Raw genomic sequence first — 13,322 nt, forward strand, 5'->3', positions numbered from 1 at the left:
AAACATGTCCTTATGTTTTAGTTCAAGGAGAACCCAGCTCTGGAGAATGCCTCTGTATCCTCTGCTGTTCATAGGTCATAAACATTATAGAAAGACTTGCATTTCTATAAGCGCTTTACAGCCAATGAAGTACTTTTAAAGTGTAGTCACTGTTGAAATGTAGGAAACACGGCAGCCCATTTACAATCAGCAAGCTCCCACAAACAGCAATGTGATCATTAAACAGATTATCTGCTTGTTATGTTGATTGAGGGATAATTATTGGCCCAGGACACCGGGGATAACTGCCCTGCTCTTCTTCGAAAATGTGCCGTGGGACCTTTTACATCCACCCGAGAGAGCAGACGGGGCTCCGGTTTAACGTCTCATCCGAAAGATGGCACCTTGGCAGATGGACCGCAGAGGTTCAGGGAGAAGGCCCACCATCACCACCTCAGGGCAACGAGGGATGGGCAGTAAAGGTCAGCCATACCAGTGACGGCAACATAAAGAACACAAGGAAAACCTGCTCCAGCTCACTGGCATCAGTTGCTCCAGTTAGCATATCCCACACCTATGTGCCAGAGTTGAGTCACTCTGCCTGATATTTACTTGTAGGTAGCATAACCCAGGGGATGTAACAAGGCTTGACACATGAACTGGATATCGTGCCCTTCACACATGTCCTCACAGATGCTAGGACCAGAGACTTCCCAACACAATGGGGGTGATTGTTTACCCATGACCAAGATAGCCTAATGAATTGATTATTTATGGTCTGACATGAAACAGCTTCTATTAACATATTAATAACCTTTAAGATCCTTTAAAGCCCCCTCCAGACACCGCAACACCTCATTGAGATGGATACCTTTTCTTTGCAGTACCGAGGGAGTGCTGTATTACATAGAAACATAGAAAATAGGTGCAGGAGTAGGCCATTCAGCCCTTCGAGCCTGCACCGTCATTCAATGAGTTCATGGCTGAACATGCAACTTCAGTACCCCTTTCCTGCTTTCTCGCCATACCCCTTGATCCCCCTAGTAGTAAGGACTACATCTAACTCCTTTTTGAATATATTTAGTGAATTGGCCTCAACAACTTTCTGTGGTAGAGAGTTTCACAGGTTCACCACAACTCGGTCCTAAATGGCTTACCCCTTATTCTTCGACTGTGACCCCTGGTTCTGGACTTCCCCAACATTGGGAGCATTCTTCCTGCATCTAACCTGCCTAACCCCGTCAGAATTTTAATCGTTTCTATGAGATCCCCTCTCATTCTTCTGAACTCCAGTGAATACAAGCCTAGTTGATCCAGTCTTTCTTGATATGTCAGTCCTGCCAACCCGGGAATCAGTCTGGTGAACCTTCGCTGCACTCCCTCAATAGCAAGAATGTCCTTCCTCAAGTTAGGAGACCAAAACTGTACGCAATACTCCAGGTGTGGCCTCACCAAGGCCCTGTACAACTGTAGTAACACCTCCCTGCCCATGTACTCAAATCCCTTCGCTATGAAGGCCAACATGCCATTTGCTTTCTTAACCGCCTGCTGTACCTGCATGCCAACCTTCAATGACTGATGTACCATGACACCCAGGTCTCGTTGCACCTCCCCTTTTCCTAATCTGTCACCATTCAGATAATAGTCTGACTCTCTGTTTTTACCACCAAAGTGGATAACCTCACATTTATCCACATTATACTTCATCTGCCATCCATTTGCCCACTCACCTAACCTATCCAAGTCACTCTGCAGCCTCATAGCATCCTCCTCGCAGCTCACACTGCCACCCAACTTAGTGTCATCCGCAAATTTGGAGATACTACATTTAATCCCCTCGTCTAAATCATTAATGTACAATGTAAAAAGCTGGGGCCCCAGCACAGAACCTTGCGGTACCCCACTAGTCACTGTCTGCCATTCTGAAAAGTACCCATTTACTCCTACTCTTTGCTTCCTGTCTGCCAACCAGTTCTCAATCCACGTCAGCACACTACCCCCATCCCATGTGCTTTATAACTTTGCACATTAATCTCTTATGTGGGACCTTGTCGAAAGCCTTCTGAAAGTCTAAATACACCACATCAACTGGTTCTCTCTTATCCACTCTACTGGAAACATCCTAAAAAAATTCCAGAAGATTTGTCAAGCACGATTTCCCTTTCACAAATCCATGCTGACTTGGACCTATTATGTCACCTCTTTCCAAATGCTCTGCTATGACATCCTTAATAATTGATTCCATCATTTTACCCACTACCGATGTCAGGCTGACCAGTCTATAATTCCCTGTTTTCTCTCTCCCTCCTTTTTAAAAGTGGGGTTACATTGGCTACCCTCCACTCCATAGGAACTGATCCAGAGTCTATGGAATGTTGGAAAATCACTGTCAATGCATCCGCTATTTCCAAGGCCACCTCCTTAAGTACTCTGGTATGCAGACCATCAGGTCCTGGGGATTTATCGGCCTTGAATCCCATCAATTTCCCCAACACAATTTCCCGACTAATAAGGATTTCCCTCAGTTCCTCCTTCTTACTGGACCCTCTGACCCCTTTTATATCCAGAAGGTTGTTTGTGTCCTCCTTAGTGAATACCGAACCAAAGTACTTGCTCAATTGGTCTGCCATTTCTTTGTTCCCCGTTATGACTTCCCCTGATTCTGACTGCAGGGGACCTACGTTTGTCTTTACTAACCTTTTTCTCTTTACAGATCTATAGAAGCTTTTGCAGTCCGTTTTAATGTTCCCTGCAAGCTTCCTCTCATACTCTATTTTCCCTGCCCTAATCAAACCCTTTGTCCTCCTCTGCTGAGTTCTAAATTTCTCTCATTCCCTGGGTTCGTTGCTATTTCTGGCCAATTTGTATGCCACTTCCTTGGCTTTAATACTATCCCTGATTTCCCTTGATAGCCACGGTTGAGCCACCTTCCTTTTTTTATTTTTATGCCAGACAGGGATGTACAATTGTTGTAGTTCATCCATGCCGTCTCTAAATGTCTAATTGTTAGAGGTGCCTTCTTTTGGATGAGATGTTAAAGCGAGGTACTGTCTGCATGTTCAGGTGGACGTAAAAAAGCCCAAGGCACTATTCAAAGAATAGTACCCGGCCCCCTGCCAACATTTATCCCTCAATCACCATCTGACAGACTAGCGGGTAATTTATTTCAGCACTGGCTGTGGGATCTTGCTGTATTGCATACTGGCTGCCTTATTTGGCTGTAAAACAGCGGCTGCACACCAAAAGCAATTCTTTATGATGTCCTCAGGATGGGAAAGGTGCTATATAAATCTAAGTTCTTTTTTCTGTAGAAAAATGGTCCAACACTCCCACAACGTGACAAAGACTTACAATTGTAAGTAAGAAACCAATTTCGAGATCAAGAACCTCAGGAACATACCAGTGAAAAAACAATTAATTTCGTAAATGTTAAAAAAAGTTTAATCGTCTGTATTGTGAAGTAAAATGATATAGATGTAGCACATCTTTATTTTTAATCATTCTCGGGATGTGGGCATCGCTGGCAAGGCTGACAATCATTGCCATCCCCAAATGCCCTTGGGAAGGTGGTGGTGAGCTATCTTCTTGAACCGCTGCAGTTCATCTGGTGAAGCTTCTCCCACAGTACTGTTAGGAAGGGAGTTCCAGGATTTTGACCCAGCAATGATGAAAGAACAGCGATATATTTCCAAGTCAGGTTGGTATGTGATTTAGAGGGGAACTTGCAGGTAATGGTGTTCCCATGCTCCTGCTGCCCTCGTCCTTCTAGGTGGTAGAGGTCGAGGGTTTGGGAAGTGCTGCCGAAGAAACCTTGGCGAGTTGCTGCAGTGCATCTTGTAGATGGTAGACACTGCAGCCACGGTGCACCAGTGGTGGAGGGAGTGAATGTTGAAGGTGGTGGATGGGGTGACGATCAAGCGGGCTGCTTTGTCCTAGATGGTGTCGAGCTTCTTATGTGTTGCTGGAGCTGCACTCAATCAGGCAAGCGGAGAGTATTCCATCACGCTCCAGACTTGTGCCTTGTAGATGGTGGAAAGGCTTTGAGTCATCGGGAGGTGAGTCACTCGCTGCAGAATACTCCGCCTCTGACCTGCTCTTGTTGCCACAGTATTTATATGGCTGGTTAAGTTTCTGGTCAATGGTGACCCCCAGGATGTTGGTAGTGGGGGATTTGACAATGGAAATGCTGTTGAATGTCATGGGGAGGTGGTTAGACTCTCGCTTGTTGGAGATGGTCATTGCCTGGCAGTTGTGTGGTGCGAATGTTACTTGCCAATTATCAGCCCAAGCCTGAATGTCGTCCAGATCTTCCTGTATGCAGGCATGGACTGCTTCATTTTTTGAGGAGTTGCGAATGGAACTGAACACTGTGCAATCATCAGCGAATATCCCCACTTCTGACCTTATGATGGAGGGTACGACATTGATGAAGCAGCTGAAGATGGTTGGACCTAGGACACTGCCCTGAGGAACTCCTGAAGCGATGTCCTGGGTCTGAGATGATTGACCTCCAACAACCACAACCATTGTCTTTTGTGCTAGGTATAACTCCAGCCAGAAGAGTTTTCCCCAATTCTTATTGACTTCAATTTTACTAGGGCTCCTTGATATCAAGGCAGCATTTGATTGAGTTTGGTGTCAAGGGTAATCATCTCTGGAATTCAGCTCCTTTATCCATGTTTGGACTAATGAGGTCTGAAGCCAAGTGGTCCTGGCAGAACCCAAACTGATGTGCAGGTTATTGGGAGTAAGTGCCGCTTGCTAGCACTGTCGACGGCATCTTCCATCACTTTGCTGATGATTGAGAGTAGACTGATAGGGTGATAATTGGCCAGATTATATTTGTCTTGCTTTTTGTAGACAGGACATACCTGGGCAGTTTTCCACATTGCCCAGTAGATCCCAGTGTTGAAGCTGTACTGGAACAGCTTGGCTAGTTCTGGAGCACGACAGGCAGGATGTTGTCGGGCCCCAAAGCCTTTGCTGTATCCAGTGCGCTCAGCTGTTTATATCACGTGGAGTGAATTGAATTGGCTGAAGACTGGCTTGATTGATGGTGGGGGCCTCAGGAGAAGGCCGATATGGATCATCCACTCAGCACTTCTGGCTGAAGATGGTTGAAAACGCTTCAGTCTTATCTTTTGCACTCACATGCTGGGCTCCGCCATCATTGAGGATGGGGATATTCATGGTGCCTCCTCCTCTAGTTAGTTGTTTAATGGTCCACCACCATTCACGACTGGATGTGGCAGGACTGCAGAGCTTTGATCTGATCCATTGATTGTGGGATCGCTTAGTTCTGTTTATAACATGCTGCTTCCGCTGTTTAGCATGCACGTAGTCCTGTGTTGTAGCTTCCCTTGCTTGATACCTCATTGTCAGGTACGCTGCTCCTAGCATGCTCTTCTGAAGTCCTCATTGAACCAGGATTGGTCCCCTGGCTTGATGGTAATGGTGGAGTGGGGGATATGCCAGGCCATGAGGTTACAGATTGTAGTGGAATACAATTCTGCTGCTGGTGAAGGCCCATAGTACCTCATAGATGCTCAGTTTTGAACTGCTAGATCTGTTCTCAATCTATCCCATTTAGCACGGTGGTAATGCCACATAACATGATGGAGGGTGTCTTCAGTGTGAAGATGGGACTTTGTCTCCCCAATGACTGTGCAGTGATCAGTACTACCAATATTGTCATGGACAGATGCATCTAAGACATGTAGATTGGTGAGGATAAAGTCAAGTAGGTTTATCCCTCGTGTTGGTTCTCTCACCACCTGCCACAGGCCCAGTCTGACAGCCAAGTCCTTCAGGACTCAGCCAGCTCGATCAGTCATGGTGCTATTGAGCCACTCTTGGTGATGGACATTGAAGTCCCCCACCCAGAGTACATTCTGTGTCCTTGCTACTGTCATTACTTCTTCCATGTGGTGTTTATCATGTATTTCACCATATTGCAATGACAATAGTTATGTAACTGTAACTCATGCACACTGTACCTGTATCCTTGAAATGCATACACTGACCACAGGGGATGAGCTTGCAGGAGACACTCCTCACCTGGGTTTCTAGGTATAAAAGGGGAGGTCCCACCCAGGTCAGCACTCCTTGGTCTTGGGAATAAAGTGAAGGTCACAGAGTGACCGTGTCTGCTATATACATGCCTCGTGTGAGTTTGTAACAAGGTGCAGAGACACCACATTTGGTGACGAGAAACAGGAATCACCGAACCACGAGGATGGCCATCGGTGGCACAGAGGACTGTGTGGGTGAGGACTGGGACAACTTTGTGGAAAGACTCCAGCAGAGCTTTGTCACAAAGGACTGGCTGGAAGAGACAGCGGCTGACAAGCGGAGGGCACATCTACTGACAAGCTGCGGTCCACAGACGTATGCGGTGATGAAAGACCTGCTCGCACCCCAAAAGCCAGCGGACAAGTCCTTCGAAGAGCTCAGCCTGTTGATCAGTGAGCATCTCAAGCCGGCCAGTAGCGTACACATGGCCTGGCACCAGTTCTACTCTCACCGGCGTCGGGAGGGTCAAAACGTCTCTGACTTCGTGGCAGAACTGTGGCATTTGGCCAGTCTCTAAGTTCTCCGATGCCTGCAGGAGGGACTTTCTCTTCCAAGAGCATTAATCATGCCAGCATTTTCAGGAAGCTCATAAAAGATCAAGGACCTGACTTTAAAAGGGGCGGCTCAGATCTTTATGGCAGGGGAAGGGCAGACCAAGCTAATTTACACACGCAGCCCTGGTTTTAACATTGCGATGAACCAGGGAGTTATTGTTGTAAAAATGATACAGAACCCCGCAGGCAGGCAAGGGCAATCCGACACCGCCCAGGCAGGCAGGCAAGGGCAATTCGACACCGCCCAGCCAGTAAGCTCCAGGGTGGGTCCGCAACAGGGACAATGGAAAGGGGATCGGCAATTCATGCCATCACGCGGAACAATGCATCCAGTGATGGGATCATTAACACCCTCCATCAAAGTGCTTCGAAACAGCTAAACGGGCCATCAGAGGAATGCCTGGGAATCGTCCTTTTGTTAACAGCACTCTCAGCTCATGCTGGAGGTGTGGGGGTATACCCACTGCCAAAAGCTGCAGGTTCCAGCTTTATACCTGTAGGATTTGTAATGTCAGTGGACACTTGGCCAGGATGTGCAAAAAGGCAGCAGCGAGGCTAGTCTGCGAGACAGAGGAAGCAGACGAGGGGTCTGAAATGCAGGATGAGGCCTAGGGAACAACCATGGATGCTGAAGTTCAGAGAGTTCATGTGGCTGACATCCACAGCTCATACACTAAAATGCCACCCACGATGATGAAAGTCGTACTGAATGGCATCCCGGTGCACATGGAGCTGAATATGGGAGCTAGCCAGTCACTCATGAGCGCCCAACAATGAGAGACTATGGCCACACAGAGCTAGCAGGCCCAAACTGGAATGCATTGAGACGCAGCTATGTATGTACACCAGAGATAATCCCAGTGCTGGGCAGTGCAAACTTGGCGGTAACACATAATGGATTACAGAACCGGCTGCCACTCTGGATTGTTCTGGGAAATGGCCCAGTGCTTTTGGGGAGGAGTTGGCTAGCTGAGATGAATTGGAAATGGGGGGGGGGGGGGATGTGCACACCATTTCATCTGTGGAGCAAAGTTCATGCTCGCAGGTATTGCAAAAATGCGAGTCACTCTTTCAACCCGGGGTCAGAACGTTCAAGGGCACTAAAGTAGTGATATGCATCACTCCGAACGCCAGACCAGTGCACCACAAAGCCAGAGCGGTGCCGTACGTGATGCGTGATAAAATTGAAAGTGAACTGGACAGGCTACTCAGAGGGCATAATTTCGGCCGTTGAATTCAGCGACTGGGCAAGTCCCATCGTTCCCGTCCTCAAAGCAGATGACTCAGTTAGGATTTGTGGCGACTACAAAGCCACCATCAACCGAGTGTCGCTGCAAGACCAATACCTGCTTCCGAGAGCCGAGGACCTTTTTGCCACGCTGGCAGGTGGAAAGCTGTCACGAAGCTGGACCTCACTTCGGCCTACATGACTCAGGAACTGGCTGAAGATTCCAAGCTTCTGACCACCATCACGACGCACAAGGGATTATTTATCTACAACAGGTGCCCGTTTGGCATTCGTTCAGCAGCGGCTATCTTTCAGCGAAACATGGAAAGCTTGTTCAAGTCCATCCCTGGAATGGTCGTATTCCAAGACGACATCCTTATAACGGGTCGAGACACCGAGGAACACCTCTGCAACCTGGAGGAGGTGCTACGTCGATTGGATCGGGTAGGCTTGCGGCTGAAAAAAGCCAAGTGCGTGTTTTTGGCCCCAGAGGTTGAGTTCCTGGGCAGGAGGGTTGCCGCAAACGGGATCCGGCCCACTGAATCAAAAACTGAGGCGATTCGCCGGGCGCCCAGGCCCGGCAACACGGCGGAGTTGCGATCATTCCTGGGACTTTTGAACTATTTTGGGAGCTTTCTGCCGAACTTAAGCACATTGTTGGAGCCGTAAAGTTTGTGAATGGTTTTGGGGGGATTGTCAAGAACGGGCTTTCAATAAGGCAAGGAACTTGCTGTATTCCAACAAACTGTTGATTTTGTATGACCCCTGTAAAAAAAAAAAAATGGTTTTAACATGCGATGCGTCATCCTACGGGGTTGGGTGTGTGTTGCAGCAGGGTAACGATGACGGCCGACTCCAACCGGTGGCTTACGCCTCCAGGTCACTCTCCCAGGCAGAGCATGGAAACGGCATGGTCGAGAAGGAGGCACTCGGGTGTGTGTACGGTGTGAAAAAGATGCACCAGTACCTTTTCGGTAGACAGTTCGAACTAGAGACGGACCACAAGCCGTTAACATCCGTTGTCCCGACAGCGAGGCCGTCAATGCTAATGCGTCAGCTCGCATACAGCGATGGGCCCTCACGCTGGCTGCGTATGACTACACCATATGGCACCAGCCAGGCACCGAAAATTGCGCTGACGCACTCAGCAGGCTCCCACTGGCCACCACCGAGGGGGCATCGGAGCAGAGCGCTGAGAGAGTCATGGCCGTTGAGGCTTTTGACACTGCGGGCTCTCCCATCATAGCCCGACAGATCAAACTCTGGACTAACAGGGACACCCTCCTATCCATGATAAAGAAATGTGTCCTGACTGGGAATTGGGCGCCGAGGAAGTCAGGCCATTTCAGAGACGGTTGGATGAACTCTCCATCCAAGCCGACTGCCTGTTATGGGGCAGCTGAGTAGTCATACCCCAGAAAGGAAGAGAAGCGTTCAGCAGGGAACTCCCACAGCAAGCACCTTGGCATCGTGTTAATGAAGGCCATTGCTCGGTCACTGCTCGGTCACATGTATGGTGGCCGGGGATTGACTCAGATCTGGAACACTGGGTTCGTAGGTGCATGACGTGTGCTCAGCTGGGCAATGCCCCCAGGGAGGCTCCACTCAGCCCGTGGCCCTGGTCACACATTCACGTAGACTATGCGGGCCTGTTCATGGGGAAAATGTTCCTGATCGTTGTCGATGCATACTTGAAGTGGATCGAGTGCATCATATTGAACTCGTGCGTGACATCCATCACCGTGGAGAGTCTGCGTACAGTTTTCCCGACCCATGGCTTGCCGGACATCCTGGTCGGCGACAATGTCCCGAGTTTCACCAGCCATGAATTCCAGGAGTTTATGTCGGGCAATGGTATCAAGCAAGTCCGGACAGCGCCGTTCAAGCCGGCTTCCAATGGCCAGGCGGAACGGGCGGTCCAAGTCATAAAGCAGGGCCCTCCCTTCAGTACCACCTATCGCGCCTCCTGATGGCCTACAGGTCCCGGACGCACTCGCTCACAGGAGTCCCGCCAGCGGAACTCCTCATAAAACACACGCTCAAGACGCGGCTGTCCCTCATTCACCCAGACCTGGCAGACATTGTTGAGGGCAAGCGCCAGTCCCAAACCAGGCTCCATGATCGAGGCTCAAGGGGGAGGTGTATAGAAATAGATGACCCGGTATTTGTTCTTAACCATGCTTTGGGACCCAAATGGCTTGAGTGCACTGTAATCAGCAAAGAAGGAAACAGGGTCATGGTGGTCAGACTAAACAATGGGCAGATATGCCACAAACACTTGGACCAAGTAAAGACAAGGTTCAGCATAGACACGGAAGAACCGGAAGAAGAGCATGATGAGATAGCACCCACACCACTGCCAGCGTACAAGCAACAAAGACAGCCCTCACAGCATGCACAGTCCCGGCAGTCAGCCCAGAATCACCCACCAGAGCCACAACTGTGGCGCTCCACGAGAGCGCGTCAACCACCCGATAGACTTAACCTCTGAAACTAAAAGACTTAAGGGGGGAGGTGATGTCATGTATTTCACCATCTTACAATGACAATAGTTATGCAACTGTAACTCATGCACACTGTACTTGTACCCTTGAAATGCACACCCTGACCACAGGGGGTGAGCTTGCAGGAGACACTCCTCACCTGGGTTTCCAGGTATAAAAGGGGAGGTCCCACCCAGGGTCAGCACTCCTTGGTCCTGGGAATAAAGTGAAGGTCACAGAGTGACCTTGTCTGATATATACATGCCTCGTGTGAGGTTGTAACAAGGTGCAGAGACACTAGTGTTCAACATGGAGGAGGCCGGATTCATCAGCTGAGGGAAGGGGTAGGTGGTAATCAGCAGGAGGTTTCCTTGCCTATGCTTGACCAGAAGCCATGCAACTTCACAGGATTCAGAATCAATGTTGAGGACACCCAGGGCCGCTCCATCCCGACTGTATACCACTGTGCCACCACCTCGGATGGGTTTGTCCTGCCGATGGGACAAGACATACCCAGGGATGGTGATAGATGAGTCTGGGACATTGTCTGAAAGGTCTGATTCTGTGAATAAGACTGTCAGGCTCTCCCAATTTTGGCACAAGTCCCCAGATGTTAGTGAGGAGGACTTTGCAGGGTTGACTGGGCTGGGCGTTCATCCAAAGCCGGTGCCAAAGACAATGCCGCGTGGTCCGCTGGTTTTATTCTTATTGTTGCTTGCTGTGGTTTGTTACAACTGAGTGGCTTGCTGGGCCATTTCAGAGGGGCAGTTAAGAGTCAACCACATTGCTGTGGGCCTGGAATCACATATAGGCCAGACCCGGTAAGGCTGAAGTGTCTTTCACCCTCCAGCCTCTGTCAGTTTCTATAACTGCACTTTGGCAGATCCTTTTCTCTGAACACAACTTTAAACAGTAGATAAGGTCAAAGGAGGGGGCAAAGATAAAGTTTATTAAGCATAAAGATTAGAAGTAGAGTAAAATCATTTTTACATCTGAAACGAAGAGTCCAACTTAGGCTCCCCTGCCCATTTTTCAAGAGTCAAGGTGCACACAAGGCAGTTCTGCCAAGCTATTTTTAAGCCTGCTTTGTAGAAATGACAATCTTATTTAATGTAATATTTGTCGAACATGGTAGGGACATCAGAGAGAAGAAACTTCTCGGTTGTAATGAAAGCTTCACCCACAAAAAGGTTCATCCCTCTGTTCTCGCCCCAGTTGTTGCTAAATGTTCCCAGTATTTCTGGTGGAGATTTCTCATCTGTTTAATTTTATAGGTTGGCTAATACTTTCAGGTTAAATTTATTTTGAAACGATTAACTTGTTAGTTCAAAGTAGGACACAGAGGAATATCTACTCGGTGACAAGTTAGTACATAGAATTAACAGCGCAGAAACAGGCCATTCGGCCTAACTGATTTATGCTCCACACGAACCTCTTCCTAACCCTACTTCATCAAACCCCATCAGAACAACCCTCTATTCGTTCTCCCTCATGTACTTATCTAGTTTCCGCTTAAATGCATCTATGCTATTCACCTCAACCACTCTCTGTGGCAGCAAGTTCCACATTCTCACCACTCTCTGAGTAAAGTAGTACTACCCTAATCTTCACCATCTTCTCCCTATACCGCCCCCTATACGACAGCAGAGACTCCCAAATGTGCCTGATCCAGGTGGCCAACATCCAGAAACCCAGGTGGCAAGTGGCAGCAGGTGGCATTACACCCAATCTAAATCCTGCCCTCCTCAAACATCCACGTACTTCCCAAGGGTCACCGGATAGCAATCAGGAGCATAAACCTTGGCCAATTCACTTCTCCTAGCCTGGGGCCCTGGGCCCAAGTTAGCACCATGACTGCTGCCCCCATTGAGATGAGGTACCTGCGTACAGACCCAGAATTGGAAAGGGATCTTGTTGTTTGCCTTTACTGCATGGGCCATTGGGGGAGCTCTGTGGACCCTTTCCATAAGATCAGTTTGAATAGCAACAATCTGTTGGGCAGACGAATACAAGACATGTATCGGTAGCCACAGACCTTCTTCCATGTCACACATAATGGCTCACCAAATGTTTGCTTGTTCAATTGTGTGAATTCGATCCCTCCCGCTTACCAACAGTAATATGCTTCTAAAGATGCGATAGCTACAGGATAAGGATTTGAAACCCTGTTGCCAGATGCACCTTAGAGCAGACGTCATTAGTGAGGATCGAGACCAGAGGATAACCAAGTTTCCAAAAGCTTGACGTTCAATAGCCCAAGGGTTATATTGAATTTGGATTCATCATGGTCCCCAGTTTAGATTCAAAATTCAAATATCCAGCCTTATGTCCAACGAATAACAATTTTTCCAAGGGCCAGCCACTTCCATTAATATCTGACCTCCCCATCCTCTCCAAACCTCCGGTGATCCCTTCTTGTGCCGTTGTTTTAGAGGAGAGGAATGCGCGAGGGTTCCCACAACTTGCGTGCCAGGTCACAGCACTGCTGGATGACAAACTCTGTAGGGATGACTCCCAGGTGGATGGTCAGCAGCTCAAAGCACTTTATCATCTCCAAGCTGTGGTTCTTGCCATAATATCGCAGCAGCTTCCTGAGGAAGAGGCAGAGCATATGTTAAATGACTCCACCCATATTGTAAAATACAGACTGCTTATATATCACATCCCAATTCTTACTATTACCATTTTACATGAAAACTAAAGCTCACACCAATATACAACAACAACAACTTGTATTTATATAGCGCCTTTAACGTAGTGAAACATCCCAAGGCACTTCACAGGCAGACTTAGTTATGCTGTGGATATGTGGTTGAAAGCTCATTTCAGGGTCAAATCTGACACCAAGATTGCGAACAGTCTGGTTCAGCCTCAGACAGAAGTTAGGGAGAGGGATGAAGTCAGTGGCTAGGGAACGGAGCTTGTGGCAGGGACCAAAAACAATGGCTTTGGTTTTCCCAATATTCAAGTGGACAAAATGTCTGCTCATCTAGAACTGGATGAGCA

The 13,322-nt window shown here is 48.3% G+C and overlaps 1 protein-coding gene across 2 annotated transcripts in view; it reads right to left on the minus strand.

Annotated features, from left to right (window-relative positions):
• Nucleotides 1-11,244: 11,244 nt before the first annotated feature.
• Nucleotides 11,245-13,322, minus strand: part of hps1 (HPS1 biogenesis of lysosomal organelles complex 3 subunit 1) — a 52,739-nt gene continuing 50,661 nt past the window's right edge. For both annotated transcript variants that reach the window (XM_070876423.1, XM_070876422.1), the window contains one exon: nucleotides 11,245-12,907. In XM_070876423.1, the coding sequence (XP_070732524.1) occupies nucleotides 12,745-12,907 (163 nt within the window). In that variant the 3' untranslated portion in view covers nucleotides 11,245-12,744. The remainder of the gene's footprint in view (nucleotides 12,908-13,322) is intronic.

The sequence above is a fragment of the Pristiophorus japonicus genome, chromosome 3 (genome assembly GCF_044704955.1).
Source record: "Pristiophorus japonicus isolate sPriJap1 chromosome 3, sPriJap1.hap1, whole genome shotgun sequence".
NCBI classification, from domain to species: Eukaryota; Metazoa; Chordata; class Chondrichthyes; family Pristiophoridae; genus Pristiophorus; species Pristiophorus japonicus.